The sequence below is a fragment of the Amaranthus tricolor genome, chromosome 11 (genome assembly GCF_026212465.1).
Source record: "Amaranthus tricolor cultivar Red isolate AtriRed21 chromosome 11, ASM2621246v1, whole genome shotgun sequence".
Lineage (NCBI taxonomy): Eukaryota > Viridiplantae > Streptophyta > Magnoliopsida > Caryophyllales > Amaranthaceae > Amaranthus > Amaranthus tricolor.
This window is the reverse complement of record NC_080057.1, coordinates 2,947,176-2,972,384: the sequence shown is the minus strand read 5'-3', so window position 1 is coordinate 2,972,384 and position 25,209 is coordinate 2,947,176. Positions and strand designations below refer to the sequence as shown.

Sequence of the window (25,209 nt, the reverse complement as noted above, 5' to 3'; positions counted from 1 at the left end):
AAATATGCAGAAGACCTTCTCAAGAAATTCAACATGGGTGAATGTAAACCGCTGGCTACACCAATGGCAATCAATGAGAAGTTATCAAAGTACGATGGCAAACCAAAAGTCGACGGAGCAATGTATCGAAGCTTGGTTGGCTCTCTTATCTATCTCACACATACAAGACCAGATATAGTCAACGCTGTCAGCATCGTATCCAGGTTCATGAGTGAACCGAGCAAGGATCATCTAACAGCAGCAAAGAGGATTCTCAGATACATTAAGGGAACAAAAAGCTATGGGATCATGTACGAAACTGAAAAAGATTTCAAGCTTACAGGATACACCGATAGCGACTGGGCTGGAAGCGTGGATGATAGAAAAAGTACAAGCGGGTACGTATTTCAGCTTGGAAACAAGGTGGTCTCATGGTCATCAAAAAAACAGGCGACAATAGCTTTATCATCAGCAGAAGCAGAGTACATTGCAGCAACAAGTGCAGCACGTGAAGCAGTCTGGCTGAGAAGGATATTAATCGATCTACAACATAAGCAAGAGACACCAACTACAATGTTCTGCGACAACATGTCAACAATAGCAATGACGAAGAATCCAGTGTTTCATAGCAGATCAAAGCACATCGAGATACGACATCACTACATTCGTGAGTTAGTAGATAAGAAAGAGATCGAACTACAATTCTGCAAGACGGGGGAGCAGCTCGCAGACATTTTCACAAAACCCATATCAACTAATAGATTTATCGATTTCAGAAGACGACTTAGAGTTCAAGATTTTTCAGATTAGGGGAGTGTTAAAATAATCTAGAAAAATCTAGGATTTTAATTAAATATAAAAATATCTAAACTAAAGAATTAAAAAATAAAAATATCTAAGATAATATAATGGAAGATCCTAGAAAAGTAATTAAAAAATTAAAAATATCTAAGATATTTTAGTAAACTTGCACTATAAATACCCATTGATGTAATCAATTTTTTTGTGCAATGAAGAACAATATTCATTCTACATATTCACTCATCTTCCTCTCCAAATAAATCCATTCATTATTTTACCATCTAAATTTTTCTACATGTATAGCAAGTTATAAGTCATTTGGCTCATTTATTGTATATATGAGCAAAAAAATAAATTTTTGTAGAATAAATATAAGACCAATCCTTTATCTGCAGACGAGTTATAGATTAACCTTTTAAAAACAATTCTTTCGAATAAATAAAAGTAGCAAAAATATAGAAATAGCAAGTGGAGGTGGAAATTGAATTAAACCTATTTGTAAGTGGACCTCTAATTACACATGCCTGTATAATGACGTGCACCGTAGTAGCCATCATCATCATTCCTTAACTCGACATAATTCTCACTTAGTTGTTCACTTGTCAACTCCCATCAATTTTATGCTATTTCTGTCTTCTGAAGTGTTTCTGTTTTTATAAACAAGTTTGATTATGGGATTACGAATAAACCCACCAATTTTTTTATCAAATTGGTCAATTATCAAGCTTTAATTGTAAGTTTTTCTCTTCAATTTTTACTACTAGAACTATTATTTTCATTGACCGGGTTAAAGATTCTGTTCAGGGGCTGGAATTTTCATGTTCAAAATGGGAATTTCAATCTGTTGCTTTTCCCTAGAAAAATTTCATGGAAAATGCTCATTTTTGTAACTGTGAATTGGTAGTAATTTCCTGTAAGAGTTGCAGAAATTAGGGTAAAAATGAAGAAAAGAAAAATGTATTTATATAAATTAATAGTTTTACCCATGAATCAAAATACTCTATTTGGTCAAATTACTACATTTTCTTTTTCTTCTTCCATATGAAAGCTTTTTAGTGGGAATGTAGCAATTTGATAAGGGTGGAGAAAGTATAGTTCATCTTTTAACTGCTAGAATTAGTTGTATTTCATGTAACAGCTGCTGAAATTAGGAAAAAAATATGAGGAAACAAAAGATGGAGTGTATAAGATAGAGATTGTTTGGCAAACCTCTGTTAGCTGTCTTGCTTGCTTGCTTGTGACCAGCTGAAAGTATTGTTTGTTTTAGCCGTTAAAGTCGGTTATTTATAAAGATGTTTGGTAAAATTGACAATTGAAAAACAAAATGTGTTCCAGTTTAACGTTCTAGATAAATTTTTATTCCTAACAATATTTTATGGTGGCAAAACAAGCTAAATTCAAAAAAAAATCCACAAATATTGTGAATTAAGGTCAAGTAAAAAATTATTCAAAAAAAAAAGCTCAAATAAAAAAACATCAATAGTGTAAAGATAAAGTTATCATGAATATCTTGATACTCATACTCCATTTGGAAGACCAAAATAGCCAAGGGTAGGTAATAATAGTAAATCAAGGACATATTAGTAACTTAAGCTGCAAGAGCAGCCAACAGCCATCGGAATTCGCTACTCTTCTTAGCGTATGAACTTTGGCGGAAAAGCCATTGAAACGCCAAGCATTAAGCCAATTACCAAACATTATTTTTGGTTGTTTGACCAAACAACATGCCAAAAGCTAAAAGCCAATCAAAAAGCTAGGTAAAAAGCCGGTTACCAAACATACCCGATACCTATAATTTAAAATACAGTCGGTTCCATTTAAATTGCTACATTTCCTGTTCCATATAAAAGTGTTTTAGTGGAAATGTATTAATCTAACTGGGATGGAGAGCATTGATAACATTTGTGATTTGCACATATTATTGATTAGTTTAAAACTTTAGTTTAGTTGAAGTTGGTTTAATCTTCCCTAATTTCTTATATTCAAATTTCAATTTTTAGTGGCATTGTATTTGTTATTTGGATTGTTGATATCTATTGATATTAATAGAACACATTTAGGGTTGTTTTCCTTTTATGAAAGGATTTGTTGGAGTACACATTATCAAAAGGAATTAGCTGAAATGACTTGGATTTTGAGGTCCAATTATCCAAGGGATAACTAAATTTCAAGAGGACTGAGGTGTATGATTTGAACTTCACCTTGTTTTTTTTTTCTTCCTTAATTATCGATTGTGGCTAGTCATGGTTGAGGTGTATGATTTGAACTTTTCATTCATATTCTTGATTGAAACTTATGATTTGAACTTACTACCCCGTATTGTCGGGCTCTTTGTTTAGTCTCAAGTATCTATGTTAGATTCTCAATGTTTGAACATCGGTAGGACACTTCAACACTTTGTTTTAGAAAAAAATTGTGGATTTTTTTAACAAATTAATCGGGTCTGATATTTGGACACAAACTTGTGTTGGATATGAGTTTCGTATTTCGAGTAACATTGGTCTTGATCAATCATGGTTAGTCTTGATTGGTCATGGTTAAACCTTACTGGGTGAGCCTTGATGAATTGTAGTTAGCCTGTTGGTCCTGGTTAGTCCTAAAAACACATCTCACAACCTGAAGAGAATGCACCCTAAAACTGGTTTATTAAAGAATTGCAACCAGGGACGAAGTCATGGTTTTGAATTTTTGGGGGCCAAATAGACGATACGCTATCCAGGACAACTGCGGTGTATACATTAAACATTAAGTTTACTGACATTTTATTATGAAATATAAGCTTGGTGCAAGTCTTCCAGGAGATGGATTGGAGATGGTTGGTTTATGTACACAAATGAATAACTAAAATAAATTATAAATTATAATCTTTATTTTAAGCAAAAGCTTAAAAGGTAGCTTTTAAACTTCAAATAGAGGAGATTTTCTACTGTTATGTAATTATGCATTTAGTATAAAAGTTATGTAATTATAAACGATCTTAAAAGATTTCTACTGCTGGAAAATTCCAGGAAACGGCAGTTTTTTCTCGACATCTGAGGTTGGCATACAAAACACCAAGCCAGTAACTCGTAATGCCCGGAGTGACACAATCACAGTACTGCCAGATTCTTTGTCTTGAATAAAAATGGCGGCTGCTGTGTATTCACATTTTGTGAGTTTGTAGAGATAGTCAAAACAATGGGTTCCAATGAGGAATGGGAAGTAGAAAATGGAATGTTCATTGACTCGAGCGATGAGCCAAGACTAATAAAGACAGCACATAATTTATCATCTTCATCTCTTAGGAAAAAGTCTGATCGGATCATGAGATTGAACATCAGCCCTCCTCTGTTGCTCAGTAGAGTACTGATTAATCTTCAAGAGGTTATTCTTGGAACGAAAATTTGTTTTCTCTTTGTGGCCATTCCTCTTGCCATTGTTGCCCAATATCACAGTTTTGGAAGAGTAAGTGATAATTTCTTTTTATGTAATTAGATATAAGTTTGGATAGTGCATAAATCAATCAGATCTTGTACAAAATTTAGGCCTTGTGAGTAAATTTGTTTTCAAAATTGATTTTGGGGGATATATATATTTTCTTTTAATGTAAAATTGTGATTTTGTATCCTAACAGCCATGGATCTTCGCTTTAAGTTTACTTGGATTAGCACCATTAGCGGAAAGAGTTAGTTTTCTTGCCGAGTATGTTACTACTAAATTTTGTGATTTTAATGAACTCGTTAACATGCTAAGAGTAAATATCTAAAAACTTAAGGCGACTAACTTTTTCTGGTCTGTCTCATCTGTTGCATGTCAAATCTAAGGCAAATCGCATATTATACTGGCCCAACAGGTACAAGTAGTTTCATTGTGGGCATTCACTATTTACATTTTGTCATCTATTTACAAGATTTGGAGAATTTGCAGTTGGGGGCCTGCTAAATGCTACTTGTGGGAATGCAACCGAACTTATTATAGCTATATTCACACTCCGTCAAAGAAAGATTGTTGTGCTAAAGTACTCTCTTTTGGGATCAATTCTTTCGAACCTTCTTCTCGTTCTCGGTTCTTCGTTGTTTATTGGTGGTTTGGCCAACCTTAGCAAGGAGCAAAAATTTAACCGTGTAAGACATCAAAATCAATGTCCTACCATATGATCAAAAATTACTTGGTGGAAGTATTGATATTACTGAGTCTTATGATTCTCCTTTTTCTACAGAATCAAGCTGATGTAAATGTGCTACTTCTCTTGCTTGGAGTCCTTTGTCATGCACTTCCATTGCTTTCCCTGTATTCCGAGGAGACTGCTGGGACGACAACGCCTGCCAACTCCATACTCTTGCTGTCAAGAGTGAGCAGCATTGTCCTGCTCGTGGCTTATTTCGGGTACCTGTTATTTCAATTGTTGACTCATCAGCAGTTGTTTGATTCAGGCGAGGTGATTTTGATTTTACAATTTGTACTTGACATCGTACTTTTTGTTTGTAAGTTTGTTTCTTTTTGAATTGGCGAGTTAGCATGTGACTTCTTATGAAATCTTATCTCTAGAAGAGTGCAGTAGACATCAAAGGAGACGGCTAAAGATTATTATATACTCTCCAATCTTTTGGGATTAAGACTCTGACATTGTTATTGGTGTTGTTGTTGTGCCCAAGATTGGTGCATTACTGACGTTAACTAGCCATTTTGTACATTCTCAGGAAGGGGATGAATATAGGGAAAACGAAAAGGCTGCGATTGGATTTTGGAGTGCTTTTATCTGGTTGGTGGGCATGACGGCTGTGATAGCTTTGCTCTCTGAATTTGTTGTGGACACAATTGAGGCACGCTTGTATATTCGCGACACTGATTAATACAATATTTCATATAAACATGTTAATTACATGCTATCTACTAGCATCATAGTCATCTTAACCCCTAAATCTTTGAAACAGGATGCTTCCATTTCTTGGGGGATTCCCATTAGCTTTCTTAGCACAATTTTGCTTCCGATAGTAGGGAATGCAGCAGAACATGCAAGCGCTGTCATATTTGGTTACAAGAACAAATTGGTATGATATTTCTAAAAACTCTTGAAAATCTTTGCATGTATATAGTAGCATATTTAGTCTAATTTGACAAATTCTCTACTAAAATCGTTTCACCGTGAGACGGTTTGATAAGGGTTGGCCCATTAACTATCTTTTAAAAACAATGAATGAAAACAGCTTATATATTGTTTTCCTTGAAATTGAAAAGAATAACAATTTCCGTACAAAACTAACAAAACTAGCGTGCATTTCAAAATACAGTATTGTAACTATTGCTTGCATGAGCCTGTCTCATACAAGATGTGCTGTAATTTTGCTTTATTTAATGTGTTGTGGCTTGATATTATTTACAGGACATAGCTCTTGGAGTTACCTTGGGTTCTGCTACCCAAATTTCAATTTTTGTTGTAAGACACAAAGACTTAGCACGTTTGTTTTTTTCCCATTTCTTATATAGAAAAATCCTTGTTGACAAACTGTTAATTCAGGTTCCGTTATGTGTGATCATTGCATGGATAATGCATATCAAGATGGACCTCAGTCTTAGCCTCTTGGAAACCAGTTGCTTTGCTATCTCAGTACTCATTACCGCCTTCACTTTGCAGGTTTGTGGGTATATGCAAGGACACATTTAGTAATTTGAAGTACTACTTAGAAGGGCGATTTAAGAGTAAAAACAATTGCGGTTGATGTTCAATCCTTGTTGAAAGCGCAAGCCTCAAAGAGGTTCAACAAAGAAAAACAAATGAAAATATAATGCAAGAATGAGAACACAAGTGTTTATGAGGTATCTTGAATACCTCCCCCTCAAATGTAGTTTATTATAATGAATTCAACAATTACAAGTATACTAAACTCCCTTGTCTTGAGAACAATCTCTCAAGACCACAAATACTAAAGCAAAGTAAGAACACTTTCAAGTTTCTAACAATGCAATAGCCCTCTCAACAATATGTGTGTTTGTGGTGTATGTTATTATGGGTGATGAATCCTATTTATAGACAAGGCATTCATCACCCTTAGTATTCCCTCATAAATCACCATAAACCACAATTAACATCCTAATTAACTATGTAATTAACCATAGTAATAATCATCACAATAAACATTACATTAAACCAGCAAGTAATGCACCTATTCAATGACTACACAAACATTCTGACCAAAACAGAATCCAATGCAGTCTTCTGATCTTCCGCTCGACCCGAGCCACTACCTCGCTCGGTCGAGCGAGCTTCCAGAGAAGCTACTGACTTGTTCTGCATACATTGCTCGACCCCCGCTCGACCGAGCCAGCCCCCCTCGACCGGTCGAGCCACTCTTTGCTCGACCGAGCGGTTTGTTCGAGCCACTCACAGTCAGCCTCTTTTCTTGTTGCTTTGATCAAACAACTCTCATCAACCGTTCCAAACCTTAAACCACCCATATTCGACACATCTTTATCGACCCTCTCTAAAGTACAAGACAAAGCATGTTCGACTATATGTTTAAAGTGAACGTCATCACTAAGATTATTGGCATTTGCTTTAACAATTGTTATCATCATTCACAATATATCCCTTTCGGTTTATAACTTATGAATTACTTCTCGAACATTGTTTATATTGAACAGGACGGATCATCACACTACCTGAAAGGAGGCGTTCTTCTGCTTGCCTACATGATTATAGCAGCAAGTTTTCTGATATTTCCGTCTGCAACAGGTAAATTTTCTATAAAAATCTAAAAGAAAATCACGCAGAGCTAAAGAGAATAAACCATCTCAAAAATTACAATTTTTTTTTTTTACTTATGTATTTATAGCCAAGAACTGACTTGCTCTCTATATAATGCCTGGTAGATGAAGTAAATCTCATTGGATCAGGACTTGAATCATCAGTTGGATTTTCCGCGGCTTAATTTAATTAACTCTTATGCTTCATATCGACATCATCCTTATAAATGTCTATAATTCTTTGAAATTGGATACAAATTCATGTGTAACAACTGAATCTGATTATATAAATGTGGTTTTATGGGTAAAGATTAAAGGGAATCAGCTATAGTTTGAACTATTTTGTGGATAAAGGGTGAAGGATTTGTTTAAGATACATATATACATTACTATTGCTACAAAATACACAAATTCTGCGTTATGATTAATGTCTGCCTTCCTTTTCTATTTTTGATTTTATTGTCAAAAATTAATTATAGTTGGTTGTATAAAATTTAATCTAAAAAAAAAAACCTACATTTCATGATTTTCTTCTAAAAATTTCACCTTTTGTTATTTTTTTAAATATTCGACGTTTGCTATGTTTCTTTTAAAGATGCAAATGACTTGCTACCTGTTAGAGAATTTTATTACGTACTATGTAAGAAAAAAAAATTAAACACTTGTTAGATTATTTTTTTTCTCCAATTCTTTTAGATTAAATATAAAGGTAATTTTTTTGAAATAACTTCCCCATCCATCTCAACACCCCTACTCCACCACCTCCACCACTACCACCACCCTAAAGTTTGCCCTTGAAACGCCACCCTAGAAACAGTCACCCTTGAAGCCAACTACAAAACTAGCTCGTCACTCAAAACTTCCTCCTTAAAATATCACCCCCTCTTTATTCAAGCCGAAGAACTCAAAGTCACCCTCTTGAAATCTAGCGAGAAACCCACAACCACTCCTCTCTTAATTCATGAACCTCAAACCCAATTAACATCGACAAGAGTCATGGTTATGAATTTAGGGTTGGATGGTGTTGGTGCTAAGTTTTGATTGTAATGGTGCATGTTTTGTCGAAAGGTTGGGAGCCTGGGGTTAGTGGTGCTCGAAGAGGGAGACCATCAAGGGTGTAGGTTACTACATCGTCTTTTTGAATTAACATTGAAGAGAAAATTAAATGTTTAAAAGGAAGTTAATATTTGGTAATAAATGAAGAAAGATATTAAATTATATGAATGAAACTTAAAGAGAGTTAAAATATAATGAGATTAAAAGAAATTATTGAGTCCGTTTCCAAATAAAGAATTGATACAAAACAAGTGGGATAACGTAAAATAGCTAATGATGCAAAGTGAGAAGAGTAGAGGAAATATACTGTATTCCTATTTCAAAGAAATAGTTCCAAGTACAAAAAACATGAAAATCTCACAAGTGTGTAAAACTGGTAAAAAAAAGGTATATTTTTTTCAAAAAGTGTGAAACATGTGAATTTTGTTAAAAAAGTAAGTTAAATGTGTGGATGAGATTTAAAGAAAAAGTGTGAGTTATAATCAAAATGAAATTGAGATAAATTCAATAGGATGAAATAAAAAAGAAAAATAAGACTAAATCTTTTAAATAAAGGAAATATCTATTTATTCCATACTATATACTATCTCTGTTTTTTTAATAGCTACAATTTATCCTTTTATTTGAGAGCTTTTTAAGTGAAGTGTAGCTATTAAAAAAACGAAGAAAGTACTAAACAGTCGGTCTCTTGAGAGATCGTTTTTTTAGAGATATCTTTTAGGATGTTTAACCTATTAAAGCTTAATTAAAAAAAGATGATAACTAATTTGTGTTACTACAATCTTACTCGGTAGGGTTTTAAAATATCTTAAGTAGGCATTTAGGATACTTCAAGTGTGTGCTCACAGTATGTTAAGTAGGCATTTTAGTATACCTCAATTAGTTGACATTTAAGACACCTCAAGTAGGGATTCAAGATAACTCAAGTAGACATTTAGTATAACCAAGTAGACATTTAGGGTACCTCAAGTAGGATTTTAGGATATCTCAAGTAGACATTTATGATACCTCAAGTAGAGGAGAGATAAAAACTTGTCACTAAAAATGTAATTAATTTAAACTTGTGACCAATAATAGTCTATGTAGGAATCGAACTTACATTTTCTACGGAATTGCATAGTGCTATACCAATTGAGCTAATAGACTACACGATACCAAATAACTGAATTCTATTAAAGAAACATAATTAACAATTTGCAAATACAATAGAAAAATATACTTTGGGACCTTAACCCCTACTTGAGGTTATTAAATCCTTACTTGTAGTTTCCTAAAAGCCAACTTAGTACAATCTAAACCCCAATTTAGCATAGTGTAAACTTCTACAGAATACCTTGACATACTCTTAGTTCATATTTCATATACACTTAATCATTACTTGAAATACTCGAAATCCCTAATTGACACGCTCTAAACCCCTACTTGAGTTACATTAAACCCTTGCTTGATTTCCTCTAAATACCAACTTGTTATACTCTAAAGTCTTAACCCCAACTTAGCATGGGGTAAAACCTATTGGATATGCTGAAAAACTCCCGTTGATACGCTATAAAACCCTAACTTAAGGTATTCTATATACATATTTGATGTATCTTAAATTCCTATTTCCTACATAATTCCTCGACATACTCTTAATCCCTACTTTATGTACATTTAATCACTACTTGAGATATTGACATTATCTAAACCTTTGCTTGAGTTCCTCTAAACACCAACTTGTTATACATTAAATCTAACTAAGCATGGTTTAAAACCCCAACTTAAGGAATTCTATGTACCTATCTGATGTATCCTAAATTTCTATTTGTGGATCCCTAAATCCCAACTTTGTTAGCACATAGTAAGCAAACCACATACACAACCCTAAAACCATGATTGAGGTATTCTATATGTCTACTTGTGCCATCCTAAAATCTTACTAAAGGTACCTTAAATGTCAACTTGAGGTATATTAAATGTCTACTTGAGGTATCCTAAATGCCTACTTGACATACTTTAAGATAATAAAATTTAAGAAAATAATTAACTTTAATAATTCTATTCCAATCTTATCTTATTTTCTAATACTCCCTGACTTAGAGTTGTGAGTTCAACAATACAATCACTATGAGTTATTAGTACCGTGTAATTTAGTTATTTGATAAGTTGGCAAATAGATAAGAGTTTGTGAGATAAATTTGAAACAAAAGACAGTTGTTTAGGTGAAGTTGTGAAGCAATTTTAATAGTTCTCGCTCCCTTAACATTTATATATTCCTACTGGCCATTTTAATGGAGCTTTTTTTTTGTGTGTGGTTGTAACACCCCAGAATTTTTGACCCCTTAAAGAAACCAAAACCGTAAAGGACGGGAGGAAATTCGGGTGTTACATAAAAGAAAAGGAAAAGAATTTGGATAAATTTTAATTATTAACTTTAAAAAGGTGAGTGGAAATTTCGGCAGCATCTGCCTTAAAATTGTGCGCCTTTGTAGAAAAACAAAAGTTATTTAGAAGCTAATAAAGTAAAGGCACCAACGGCCTATCAAAACTATGTCACGGCGAAATGATTCGACGTCGGCTTCTCAAATCAACATGCCAAACATGGATCGTGGTTGCAGCGTCGACGTTTGCGTTTTAAAAAGACTTAACTCCTTAAAACCATACAGAGTTATAAACTACGCAGCAAAAAATACAAATATACGAGGGAAGACACAAGGCCTCATAACAAAACATATACAACCCAAGTTTACAAAAGATAATAAGATCTACAAAATCAAAAGATAGCGGTATGACACAGGTCATGCTTCGCCTTCATCACTCTCCCCATATGCAATGCAATGCAGAAGAAGCTCTAGTACCTGCTACGCCTGTCTATGATCCTCCTGATGTTTGACATTCGACCAAAGGCCAATGTGTCATAGCAGGACAATCATAGAAAGTCATCAACAGTCAAACATAAACACAAACACGTGCACGTCAGTAACTAGCATCAAATATAATAAGGCCAACTACTAGATAGCATTATATTATAAAACAACATAAGATGATTTCATAAAACGCAAGCAAAGATAGTAACCGTTTATCGGTCACTTATACTTCCTAATTTCATTACGTGCTTTCCAACCGAACCATGTGTTCTTGGGTAGAATGCAGGTCTTCACGCTCCAGTTTCCGAACATAAGCTCTTGCAAAACACGTATAGTATCAACTCGACGAAGGCATTAACAGAATACCTAACACATGACCTTATAGAGCTTGTCTATCATAAGGTAAGGGTGATCATAGTCTGTAATACCCTTGAGGTAACTTAACTTAGGCACACTTCTCGCTAGCATAAACTATTCTATCATTAAGTAGATGTACTATTAATGAGTAAATATTCTATCAAAAAGTAAACGTTCTATCAATGTGTCAGCTTTCTATCAAAGAATGAACCTTCTATCATTAAATAACTTTCGATCAATGAATAAACTTTCTATCACTGAATAACAATATATCAGTGGATCTTTTCTCTACTTCCTGGCATAGTGACACGGCCAAGGGCGTTATCGGCAACCCGGCGCCCATGGCAAAGTATGAGCTCATGCCCCCTCCAGCTGACCCTCTCGGGTCCTACCTTCAAGAAAAACTAACACACTGGGGTACTAAACCAGTGAAGAGGCCACCATATTGGGGTTTGCAAGGCCCGCATGGTAACACCTCGGTCAAGGGGCGTTATCGGCCACCCGGCGCCCAATGACCCAAGCATGCTCATACCCCCCTTACGGTGGTCCCGTCAAATCTCACCTAGGGGACTAATAAATCAACCGGACATAATCCAGTTGAGTCACGCCAGCTAATCATAATCTAATACTTTATCAGATGGGAATAACTTCCACTTTCGACTAATAATGAGCGCCCTGGGATAGCAGCACGCCAAAACCCACTGAGCCACTCATCAAAATATGAAATTCACCTTTAAAGGAGTCATTCTAACTCCAAGGCATAATCCAATTCTTAAATAGATAAGGGGTAGTTCTCGCCTTCTATTAACACTTTCATTCTCTAAACTATTCTAAGCGCAAGTATTTCATAGTCGATAGCTCTTCATGTAAAGTATACTCACTCCTAGTTTCAATGCAATGTATATTATCACAATAAACAATAATGTCTTAAAGCAAATTGCATATAAGGGTTAGTTACTGCGTGTACGTACCTGTAAGCGTCACTGCACGATCAAAAGTCACAAAATCACCCGACTAAGGCTCTACTTTCCTCTTACAAAATGGGCACCTATATAAGTTATGAGTAGAACTAATAAGTTCCCTTAATTACTTTGTCGTACCAAACTAAATACTAAAGTAACCGCTATCACCCATTCAACATGAGTTTCCAATTACCCTAGCACGCACACCACTCATTCAATACAAGTCAAAATCATTAACTCAACACAACATAAGTCTTTCCATTAATTTAAAGTAGAAGTATGTATGAATCGTTTCTTTACATTAACTAATTTTGAGCATATCAGCTCGCGTTACCCAAAAATAACTAATCACAACTAAATCTTACAATTTTAATATAACATTAACATAACGATAAGGCAAATCTTAGAGTTATCGTATCGAGATATCATTTGTTACATTCTCCAAAGCTATTAAGAACTATAGTCAAAACAACATGACAAATTACTTTAGCAACCATCGACGATAAGTTGACATTACGCTCTTGGCTTACTAATATCATGTATCTATAACTTCAATAACAACCTAATAAGGGTATTTGTAATTCACAACAATCAAACCACAACAATTAGTAACTATTATTCTCAATTTAATCAATCAAAATCACTTTCACAGTCAACTAACATTATCTCCATTACTAATTATTCACAATAATAACCAATCGACCAAATCTTAAAACAACTCTTAAAGTTATTTAATCAATCATCACGAAAATATAGTATAAAACACACATTATTAGTAGTTTCATCTCTAAATCCAAGCCCTAATCGTTTCGTGTTCAAAGATAACATATTTAATTACTACCCATACTAAGATTTGAAGAAACTAATACAATATCAACACACAACCCGTAATTTCAAATCACAATTCGAACCCTAAGTCATAAACATGTTAAATTCATCAATCAAATTCTTACCCACCAAAAAGTTTCAATGAAATTAACACAAAACCAACATTAAACTCATACACTTAATAAAACTCCAATTAAGGCTAGAAAATTAATTAGAGAAATAAAAAGATGGCTTACTAAGATGAAACAAGAGAAGGGTGAAGAAGGGAGGAGTTGGTATGGTGGTGTTGCGCTGCTGCTGCTAGGAAAACCACCACGAAGGTGGTTGCTGCTGCTTGGAGACTCACGAGCTGCAGGGGGGAGGAAGAGAACAAAGCAGGCACTGCTGCTGGGTGCCGTGAGGGAGGAAAGCGGCTGCTGCTACGGTGGCTGCTCACCGATGGAGGAAGAATATGTGGCTGGTGGTGGTGGTGTGCCGCAATGGAGGGATGAGAGAAGGGAAGAAGAGAGGAGAGGGAAATGTGACGGCGTGTTTTGAGTGAGTGAGGGAAGGAGTACTTATAACCCTAACCCATCTTTTTATATTATTTAGACACTTATTTATTTATTTATTTATTTACCTAGGTTCATTTTCTTGCGAGGCCCAACTAAGAAACTCATCTTTGTATGCTCACACATTTTAAATAAAATAATTATTTTGATTCGAACCCCTTTATAGAATCGTAATTGTATTTTTTTTTAATATAAATATATGTTATTTAAATTCGTATATGAAAAGAATTTATTAAAACTACTTCAAAAATTAATTTAATATAATTATAAAATACCCAAAAGTTATTAAAATATTAATTAATGACGTCAGAAAATCTCAGGGTGTTACAGTGATTTTATGGAGTTTAGGAAGTCTTTTAGATCATAAGATATAGTGTTAATAGCCCCACAATCAAAAATCTATCTTTTAAGGGATTTGTAGGTTTCCTCTCTCAAAGTTTGCTTTTTGAATAGAGATCGAAATTGGAGTTGTTTGGTGAGGTATTTGTGTTTACTCTTATCGGGTTTTGCTTTTTTGATGATGGTTATACTTTAAGTTTCTTCAAACTCTTTATTTAACTCATAACTGTTTCTTTGTCCTACAACTGCCTTGTTGATTTTGTCGTTAATTTTGTAAGATTTTCCATTATGTATGTGTTTCGCCTTTTCATTTGCTACTCTATTTACGTGATCTAACCATCACTCCAGATAACCCACAAGTTTGAAACAACTCTATTTGGTGTGACGTGTTCCTCCATAGTGTGAACACCAGAGATGACTTTGTCAACGAATCTATGGTTGAATACCTTTGTTGCTAGTCCTTGTCCAATATCTGAGGGTTTATTATTCAATAAAGGTTTCCTTTCATTATGTTCCATTGTGTAATTTCCCTTCCATTTGTTGCATATGTTATTTTCAATTTTTGGAAGTGGATATCTTTTGTGTAAGTACCTTTGATCTATTGTTAAGCATGTCTGCTAAGCCGACAAGAAACTGGTGTAAACTATTTTTTTGAATGATTTAGTTGTATGTGATTAATGTCCACTATGGTTTTCAGTTAGACATTCTTCAGCCAATTTCTTCCCAAATTGATGTGACTTTGTTAAAATATGTTTCTAGAGATTCATGTCCATTTGAAGGTGTTTGCTTTGATGGTTAGATCAAAGATTTGCAGTCCATACTTCAACCCTTTTCCATAATCCCGTTGATTTATGACCTTCAATTCAATATTTTCGATTGTCCAAGAGATAACAATCGCACCTTCTTAGACCAATCAAGTGTAATCTTGGTCGGTCTTGGAGAATGATTAACAATGATGTGATTGAGTCATCTAGTTCCACTCATTGCTAGACGCCTTAACAATAATTTGGAATAGGTTAGTTATATTCTAAATCTTTAAACCCACAACAAATTTCTTACTCTATATAATAGGGGTTTTCAAAATTAGATATCGGATCAATTCGAACTAGAAATCCCGACTTTCGGATAGTGAATATCACTATTCGGTTTCGGTCCGAAAAAACCAGATATCTGGTGTAATTCGGATCAGATACCGGATACCCGGTTTTCAAATTATTATCTTTTTTTTTGGTCTTATCTTAAACAATTTTACTTTTTTTGTTCCACATAAATAATTAAGTTCACTTTACTTTCTTTCTTTAATCAAGCTTATTTTTTAAACTTTGAATACAAATCATTTTGGAAATATGGTTGGATTTTTAAAAACCTAAATTAATTAACAGTTAAATAGTTATATAACTTCGTTATAATTGAGGTACATATTAGTAAATTTAACAACCTAAACAAAAAATTTTATGAAAAAAATATTTATATATTTAAAAAATAAATCAGAAAATTGGATATCCAGATATCCGGTTCGAATTCGGTATCCGGTTTAAAAACCGAATATCCGATCCGAATTATTTGGTTCTCAAAAACTTGGTAATTTATCCGATTTTTAAAACCAGATACGAGATATTCCAGATTGAATAATTCGGGTCGAATATTTTTGAACACCCTTACTATACAGATGCTTTATGATGATTTTATTCATTATTATACCCCTTTATTCTATGAAATTTGCCCAATTTTCTTTTTAATTTGGCTTACTAAATTTTCCTTATTTATATTTTTGGTCTAAATCATATTTATTAATTCTCACTCGAATTTAATACGTCTATCCCATTTAAATCAACGTTACACTTTTCATTTTGGTTTGTTTTATTGATTTTGCAGTATTTTTTTTTTGACAATGGTTCCGCCCTTGTTTTAATCTCATTTACAAACTTATTGTCTCAGTGAATCTTAACCATTCATTTTTATCATTCACATATTTTATTTTATTCTCCAACTAAATTCCCCTCCCAACTAAATTTCACCCAACAAATAAATTGTTCGAGAGATTGTGTGAGAGAGATAGAGAGAGTAAATTGATGTTGCCGTGTTGGTGATAAATTTTGGTATGAAAAATATAATTAAAAATTGGAGATATGCACGTCAACTCGATAACAATGACTTAACATCACTCAATTATAGGTTATGCAATATTAGAAACGGGGTTTTGTGTCGATTGGAGAATAAGTATTAACTTTCTAAGTTAGGTCTTAGTTTCGATTTTTACTTATCCTTCATTTTCCTCGGCGTACATTGTAATTAAAATAAGGCTATGCCATATAAGTTTTTCAACAACTATGTTAAAATCTTAATTTAAAAAAATTAAAATTGCCTACATGGACAAATAAATTAGTTGTAGTAGTCTTCCACATAATGTTACTTTTGTCATTCTTCATATATTTTTCCCTTAGAATCTCTACCAACTCTACTCTTAAGTTGAAATTCAAATTCTTTTCGCCTCTAATCCTTCAGAAAATTTCCAATTGACTTAAGCCATACTAGACTTCAAATCTTGAAATTCTAAGCACTGTACACAACCACAATTGAAAAGTCGTCCTATAATTAATTGTATTAGTACTTGGTTCAATCTACTACTTGCAAGTTGCAATCACAATAACATTTCAAAAAAATTTATTAAAAAAGCAATGAAGTTTTAAATTTAAGTTTGATTTGTACCATACAAAAAGTCCCATTATTGTAATCAATCATGTGGCCATGTGGGTATTATTTATAAGTAAAATTAATAAATTGTAGAATTTTTAGTGTTCATTAACTAAGATGTACCCTATCAACATAAAGATAAAGTTTACCCACTTAATTTAAGTATTTCAACTAATCACGCAACAATACTCTCTCAGATTTGACATTGGACAAATTCTTTATTAAAATTTGTCTTACGGTGAAACGGTTTAATATGGACTCAAATTTAAATTTTTTAAAATCTAATGAAAAAACTGTTTTTATTTATTTAACTTATATGTAAATTTAATTTCAGACTGCTTATATTATATGGACTCGTCTTACAATGACACGGACTCATACAAGACTTTTGGTTGACATTGACCTTACTATCCCTTATTAGTTTTAATATGGCGGCAAAATCAACCAACTTCCATCTTCCAAACGAAACCCCAATTTTCCTAAAAAACCAAAAATGTTATCCCTAAATCTCTCACCAACAACCCCATATTCTCTCCTAAAATCAAACACTCAAAAACCCACGAGTCAATTATTCTTACAATTGAATCCATCAATTACATGCTCTTCAAGTGGATTGAAATTCCAGAAGGTTCCGATTGTGTCCGCTTCGGTGGCTTCAACTCCGGTGGTGGAGGAGGAAGTAGAGCTGCCGAACGGGTTGCAGCGGGAAACGATGCCGCGACATGTAGCAGTGATAATGGATGGGAATGTAAGATGGGCTCGACAAAGAGGATTGCCTGGTGGTGCTGGGCATGAAGCAGGGGTTAGATCGTTAAGGCAAATGGTGGAATTGTGTAGGAAATGGGGTGTTAAAGTTCTCACTGTTTTTGCCTTCTCTTATGATAATTGGGTCCGACCACAAGTCAGTTATTCCTTATCCTTTCTCTTTTTATCTTTTTTTTCCCCAATTTTAGTTCTAAAGTGATATTTATTAATTCATAGTTATAAGTATAACTACTCTACTCTATAACAAAATATTGCACATGTGACATGTGATTAAAGGTGTATAATTTGGTGTAATTTTTACTCAATATCGGGTAATAAATACAAAGAGATTATAAATTAATATACAAATTAAAAGGGTGTTGAAAATATAAATAAGATTAAAATAAAGTGATAATTTATTACCGGAAAATAAACATAATATAAAATAGAAAGGATAATTTAAAATGAAAAACAATGCGAAATAAAAAAGATGATAATAACATATAATTTTATGTTATAAAAGAATTTTTAGTGTTTGATTGTGCTAATGTTATTGTAAATTACTTTTATAAATTTATTTTTAAACAACGATAGATTAAATTAAAAAATAATTATTATATTTAGATAATAATTTTGTACAAAAAAGAAAGAAACGGAAGGGGAAAGGATGTTAGAGAAGAAAGGGAAGTGAAGTGAAAAAAAATGATTCTTGTTTGTCTAAGTCACCCTTTTTAATTCCCTTCCCTCCCATTATTTTTTTCAAATATAAAATCATTCGTTTCAAAATGACTCCACATTCTTTCTTTTCACGCTTTAGAAAAATATACACAATTGATAAAGGAAATAGAATTTATACATAATATTTTACATTAGATAGTATTTATTTTTAAGTTTTTTCATCAAAAAATGTTTCTAACTATTATAATAAAAATTTTGAATGATATATCATTATTACCTAATTTAACATACCTTCTAAATATTCCAATAAATTATGGCCATTGTAAAAATTTTTAATCAATTAAACTAAAATTATTTTCTAAATTAAATATCATGTAATCAATAAGTAATTAATAATATTATTTTATTTGTTAAAGCTCTAATAAGCTACATTTTTAAAATTTCAATTCTATTATAATATTGCATGATGATCATTATTTTCGCCTTGCTAATTTAATTTTTGTACTTCTTTTGTTCCGAAATATTTGCACTATTTGATTTTTCACGTAGTCTAATTTATTAATTTAATACTTAATATTTCTAATTATGAATAATAAAAAAATATGAAAAACTTTTTTCTTTTTCTGAAAATATTATAAAAATTATAAAGATTTGATACTAATAATCTTTTTTATCAATACGAATCAAACAAGATCTCACTTGACTACATTTTAACTTATATATTAAAAAATAAAAACAAATCACAAATCAAGGGCAATGAATGAATGGTATGATCTTATAATGTACTCCCTTTGTTTCCTAATGATATTTCTACAAAGAATGTTCACAAGCAGGGCCATCCTGTTTATTTTTGGGCCTATAACAAAAGGTAAAAAGGGCCCTAAAACTTAAGCGTAATGATAATATTATACTTCTACAGCTTTCTATTGTTGATATTTAAACTACTTTATTAAAAAAACCAAGAACTCAAATTACTTGGGAAAAATGTAAGTTAAATCTAAATTTAATTCAAATTAATATCACTTATTTTGTCAAAAATATCACTTATATACATAAAAATAAGTTTTTTGGGCTCAAAAAAATTTGGGGTTCTGGCAGCAGCCCATGCCCTATAATTGTCGACCATATTCACGAGAATTATAAAAAATTTAATCTTTTAGATGATAAATATATTATTTTATAAAATAATAATAAGTTTGATGAATGGAAAGTAGAGAGCACAAATTAATGTGAGAGACGGTCTATTTGACAGACCATCTCTAATTAGATCGGCCCATAATATATTTTTTAAAATATTGTAAGTAGACATTAAAAATAATGTAAATACACATTTAATATATTGAAAGTAGGCATTAAGGATACGATATGTAATCATTAAGGATAATGTAAGTAGGCATAAAAAATACAGTAAGTAGACAATAATCTTTAATGGGTTAGGCTTGAGAATTTGTCTCTCAAAGAGACGGTCTCTCAAGAGACTAGCTAAAAGTAGAGACCATCAATATAAAAGAAAGTTAGTGGAAATATATATATATATATATATATATATATATATATATATGATCAAATAAGGATTTTAAAATAAGAACGATGAAAAGAATTTTTGTTTTGTCACTATATATACAAAAAGAAAAACAATGTTATAAATTAAGAATATTCTTCAAATTTATGTCATAATATCTTTTTTATATAACATGGTGACTTTTACAATTAAGGGATTTTCTCTTAATCGTGATTATAAATTCATTTATTTTAGTGAAATCAAAGATGTAAAGTATTTCTTATGTTTTTAATTTGATTAGCGTTTAATTAGTTGATGATATAAGTACTGACTACTGACTAACGATGACATTTGGTCATAATGCAGGTAGAAGTTGAGTTTTTAATGAGCTTGTTCGAGAGAGGAATTAAATCAGAATTAGACAACTTTATCAGGTACATTCTAATTTGATTAGTGCTTCTTTAAATCGATGTCTCCATAAAGAGATGTTTATTAAAATAAAGAAAAATTGAATTTTTAAATTATAAATATAATATTAGATTAAAAAATTAAGTTAAGAAAAGTGAGAGCATTTAAAAAATATTAAAATAATATCTTTGAAGAAAATAAAGATCACAATTATTAAAAATAATGTTTAAGTAAAGTCACTCAAAAACATGTGGTACCACAAGTAATACAAAAAATAGTGAAATAAAGGGTTTTAATAAAATATTAAAATTACTAATTTAGGATGAACGATGTTAATTATGTTAAAAATTTGTGATATAAAAAAAATTGTTTAAATTAATAAGAAATAAAACAATCCAAACTAATAAATAAAAATATCATTAAGAAACAGAAGGAGTGTTTCTTTTTCATCATTTGTGGATAACTAACTTAGATCCATAGACTACGTATCTAGCCTTAAATTATATGATTAAAATGTTTATTTATATCAAATTGTATAATATGTAATGAATAAGGATAATACTGAAGTTGATCCAGCACACATTATTATTATGATAAATATTCAATCCAGCCTATATTAGTATTTTGAATATGCTACTGTATACTTAAGTTATGATAAAATGACTATCCTTCCTATTCATCATTTTTATCATATGTTCTTCATCTCACTTTATATATTTCATTATTTAAGGAGAAATAAAGACATGCCCTTATCCCGACAATTCAAAATTTGTTAGGAAGGTATTTAATGCTCCTCGCATTTCTTTTAATTTGCAATTTTAGTCAATCTAACACAAGTGATTATATCAAATATTTTGAAAATTTGTTTGGATAGAAGAAAATGAATGGAAAAAAGGTAGAGATTAGAAGCAATAAATTGAATACAGAATGGGAGGAAAAAGAACCGAATGGAGAGATATGGAGAGATATGTAGGATTACATGAATAATTTTTATTAAGGTTTAAATCTATTTAAATTTAGAAAAATTTGGGGAAAAACTCTAATCTTCCCTTTTTTTCCTTTCCTAATCCGGAGTCTTTTCAAAGTTACTTTTCTTCTATTTCTCTTTATTTCATTTTCCGTCCCCTTTCTTTTTTTTCTTCCTTTATTTTCTCTTTTGTTATCCAAACAATATATAGGATAAAGGTAGAGAAGGTAAAGAAATTTGGGATTCGAATTCCTAATCTTGAGGTTGTGAAATGCTCTCGTTAGTCGTTAGTCGTTAGTCGTTAGTCGTTAGTGTACTTTTTTTTACCACTAAGCCAAGCAAAGACGGATTCTTTGTTGAGGTCGGGCAGGACCTTCCTCTAATTTTTTTAAATGATTAAAATTTAAGTGTGCGCTTTTTAAATATATTTTAATCATTTGATTTTTTGTTAATAGATGTGCCATTGAAACCGACTAATTTTGGGTTCAAAGGCTAAGTTGACGTGAGATCTTGTTTTAGTCAATAAACTTGTCGAATATCAGAAGAGTTGTTTAAAACAAATTTGATTCGACATTTATCAAACCATAACCCGGCTTCAAAAATAAATTTAGAATGATTAAAAACCAATATGAAAATGAGACTCGATTTCAACATGACTTAAAACCGACCTGACGACTATTGTGAACACCACTAGGCCAGACTAAGAATCCAACTCTATAAGCACTTGCTGAAAAAATCTCAGCCTACAGTTGGTCAAATCTTGTGATATGCAACTTATATATAGATTTTTTTTATTATTTGGTGTATATTTTTCCGGTCAATCCTTTTTTCTAAGTCATTTTATTGGATTTATGCCTCACATTGCATATTTCAGCTCAAGTTCCGTAGGCAAATATAATTATGCATTCAAGATTCTGCACTAATTTTATCCTCAAAAATTATTGTGATTCACCAGTGATATTGCCAGTTTAGACAGAAATGGCATCAAATTTTAGTTCTAGAGTATCCTTTACTGTCCTTTTTTGTTTCTTCCACTTGATAGTTGATACAAACAATGACTTCTACATTTAGACCCATCTTTTTTAGATAACAATACTTCATTATCTTAATGTCACTAACTGACTTATGCCCTTTTATAACAATAAATTTTTTTTTGGATTAATATTTGATTGTAAATATCATTTGCAACTTCACATAGATGAAAAATGCATTTAGGACCACCGAAACCAAAGAACTATAAATCTTTGAAGCTTAAGCTTATGGTTGAGGCCCCAGGATATGTTATATACTCTAACACGCCATTCACACGAGCTTTTTGGGTTAGAAGTGTGGATGCAGCATAGACCCTCCTCATACCTGACGCTAAGTATTCCACTTTAAATGAGGGGTGGTTGAGATTCTAACTCATAAACTCTTGTCACGCTGGCTTCTAATACCATGTGAAGGAACCAATTCAACCAAAAGCTTAAACTGATATTTGAGGCCTTAGGATATGTTATATACTCTAACAGAAGAATGGACGAGTGAATTTAGGACCAAGGAATAAGAGTGAGATAATAGTTTGATTGGCTGACAATATTTTGTTTGAAATGACAGGCAAGGAATCAAGATATCAGTAATAGGAGACTCAACAAAACTGCCAAAAACCTTACAGAAACTGATAGCGGATGCAGAAGAAACAACCAAAGATTTCACAAACTTCCAACTGATTGTTGCAGTTAGTTATAGTGGCAAGTATGATATCATACAAGCGTGTAAGAATATCGCACAGAAAGTGAAAGACGGAGCAGTGGAAGTCGATCAAATCAACGAACAATTGATCGAACAAGAACTCGAGACTAATTGTACAGAGTATCCTTACCCAGATTTGCTGATAAGAACCAGCGGAGAGTTGAGAGTCAGTAACTTCTTACTGTGGCAATTGGCTTACACTGAGCTGTTCTTTGTAAGGGCTCTTTGGCCTGATTTCGGAAAGGATGAGTTTGTCGAGGCCTTGCAGTCGTATCAGCAAAGGAATCGACGTTATGGTGGACGTGATGTGCAACAATCTATGAGGTAAAAAACAATGGTTGCAGAGAAGATTATTACTCCACTACATAACTTATACAGCATGCAGACTGATCAATCCATGTTCAGAACAAATAAATTTTGTACTTCTTGTTAATTTCTCCTTAGTTAGAACGAAATTCTTATGTATATAAGTGTATGACATGATAACAGGAAACTGTATTGCTAGCCTGCTATAGAGAGACTTCACCTATAGCAGATATGAGGGTTATTCAAAATTTGATAATGATTATAATAAATTTACCAGCATATTAAAGCATTACATTGTTGTTATTCTCAGTTTTATCAATTTAGATTTCGGTTTAGATTTAGAAATAAGGGTTATTTCTTATTCAAGTACCAAATCTCCTAGTCATAAGATATGAATTTGATCACATTGTCGAACATGCCATGTCGTGTAAGTTGGAGTAGGAGGATGTTGATGTGTTGGCTTGTAAGGAATTAAGGTTTAGATCGCTACATGAGGTGATTAATGTAGAGCAAATGAGGTGCATTGGGTAAAGCAAGAGAGGCTTAGATCAAGGGATGAAAAGGCTCTACTAAGGTGATGGAACATCCTTGAATGAGGCAAGGCGTGAGAGGAGGTTGCCTTGAACGAGGAAACAAGAAGCAGTTGTCAAAGAGTGCTAGAAGCATTGTGCTCGTTCGAGCATAGGTAGTGCTCGTTCGAGCATGCAAGTTAGAGGTATCCTGTAAGCTTATGATCAAGGCACTTGTTCGAAGGGGTTGCTTGTTCGTGTATTAGTTCAGAATGCCAACAGTTGCTTTTTTTTTTTTGTTTTGTTTCTCTTTAAGGATGCAATAAAGCTACGAGTTTCTGTTGAGTTGTTGCTGAATTATTGTTGATTCTAGAATGTTGTATGCTCTATTTAAAGAGTTTATAGCTTCATTAGAGAACAACAAATTGAAAGGGTTAATTCATAGAGAGGGGCTTGAGTGAATACCAAGAGAGCTTTCTTCATTTTTGGATTAGTATTGAGGGTGCTCTCCATTGTTTGTGAGATCTTTTGTCTTAAGAGATTGTTCTCAAGAGGGAGGTGCATTTTATTAGTGTATTGTTGAATCATTAATAAAAGTAAACATTATTTGAGAGGGAGGTATTCAAGATACCTCATTATATTGTGTGGTTGCTTTCATTAACACTTGCTCTGTTTTTCTTGTTGTTTTATTCTTGATCTTCACTTGCGTGAGGCCTTAAACACTTTTATTTCAATTGGTATCATAGCGGTGAGTGCTTCTTGGGTATCTTGGTGAGTGAAAGAAACTATTAAGCCGTGACAATTCGTCACATAATCACACCGTAGCCCACTCGTGTGGACACGAGTCACCCGTTGGTTCGAGCCCACAAACCCACGGGTCAAGAGCGTTGACTTGCACATATACTCGATGAGGTTCATTGTTTTCCAAAACCATATGGTAGTAGGAGGATTAGCTCACCCAATATATATGCAAGTCCACAACCCACTATTTTATCGATGTGGGATATTGTTTAACATGTGAAGTATTTCCAACACTCCCCTCACATGTGAGCCACATCATATCAGGAAACACCTTCGGGTCTAGTACCATATTAAGCCATAAGAATACGCTACATAATCTCACCATAGCCCACTCGTGTGGACACGTCAAGAGCGTTGACTTGCACATACACTCGGTGAGGTTCATTGTTGCCCAAAACCATATGGTAGTAGGAGGATTAGCTCATCCA

The 25,209-nt window shown here is 32.8% G+C and overlaps 2 protein-coding genes across 4 annotated transcripts; both read left to right on the top strand.

The window, feature by feature from the left end:
• The first annotated feature begins 1,337 nt into the window (after positions 1–1,337).
• On the top strand, positions 1,338–7,921 carry LOC130827333 (vacuolar cation/proton exchanger 3-like). 3 transcript variants are annotated; one of them, XR_009047195.1, is made up of 12 exons: positions 1,338–1,513; positions 3,789–4,224; positions 4,394–4,461; positions 4,584–4,612; positions 4,687–4,883; positions 4,979–5,197; positions 5,460–5,582; positions 5,694–5,810; positions 6,143–6,196; positions 6,395–6,576; positions 7,402–7,492; positions 7,630–7,672. XR_009047195.1 is itself a non-coding variant. In XM_057693012.1 (12 exons), the coding sequence occupies exons 2-12, from the start codon at positions 3,958–3,960 to the stop codon at positions 7,686–7,688; spliced, it is 1,341 nt and encodes a 446-aa protein (XP_057548995.1). In that variant the 5' UTR covers positions 1,338–1,513; positions 3,789–3,957; the 3' UTR covers positions 7,689–7,921. The 3 variants fall into 3 exon arrangements, 1 of the variants encoding a protein (XP_057548995.1); XR_009047194.1 differs by having other exon boundaries at positions 6,278–6,576; XM_057693012.1 differs by lacking the exon at positions 6,395–6,576 and adding an exon at positions 6,278–6,394 and having other exon boundaries at positions 7,630–7,921.
• A 9,628-nt stretch (positions 7,922–17,549) lies between these two features.
• LOC130826865 (dehydrodolichyl diphosphate synthase 2) lies at positions 17,550–23,774 on the top strand. The gene is given in 4 exon segments (XM_057692467.1): positions 17,550–17,604; positions 17,607–18,037; positions 20,426–20,493; positions 23,031–23,774. Coding segments are annotated over 4 exon segments (1,002 nt in total). The 5' UTR covers positions 17,550–17,564; the 3' UTR covers positions 23,494–23,774.
• Positions 23,775–25,209: the final 1,435 nt, after the last annotated feature.

Coding starts and splice junctions, on each gene's coding strand:
- LOC130827333 (XM_057693012.1), top strand. CDS start 3,958: ATGGGTTCCAATGAGGAATGGGAAGTAGAAAATGGAATGTTCATTGAC. Junction 4,613..4,686: donor ATATTATACTGGCCCAACAG/GTACAAGTAGTT, acceptor GAGAATTTGCAG/TTGGGGGCCTGCTAAATGCT. Junction 6,395..7,401: donor TTACCGCCTTCACTTTGCAG/GTTTGTGGGTAT, acceptor TATATTGAACAG/GACGGATCATCACACTACCT.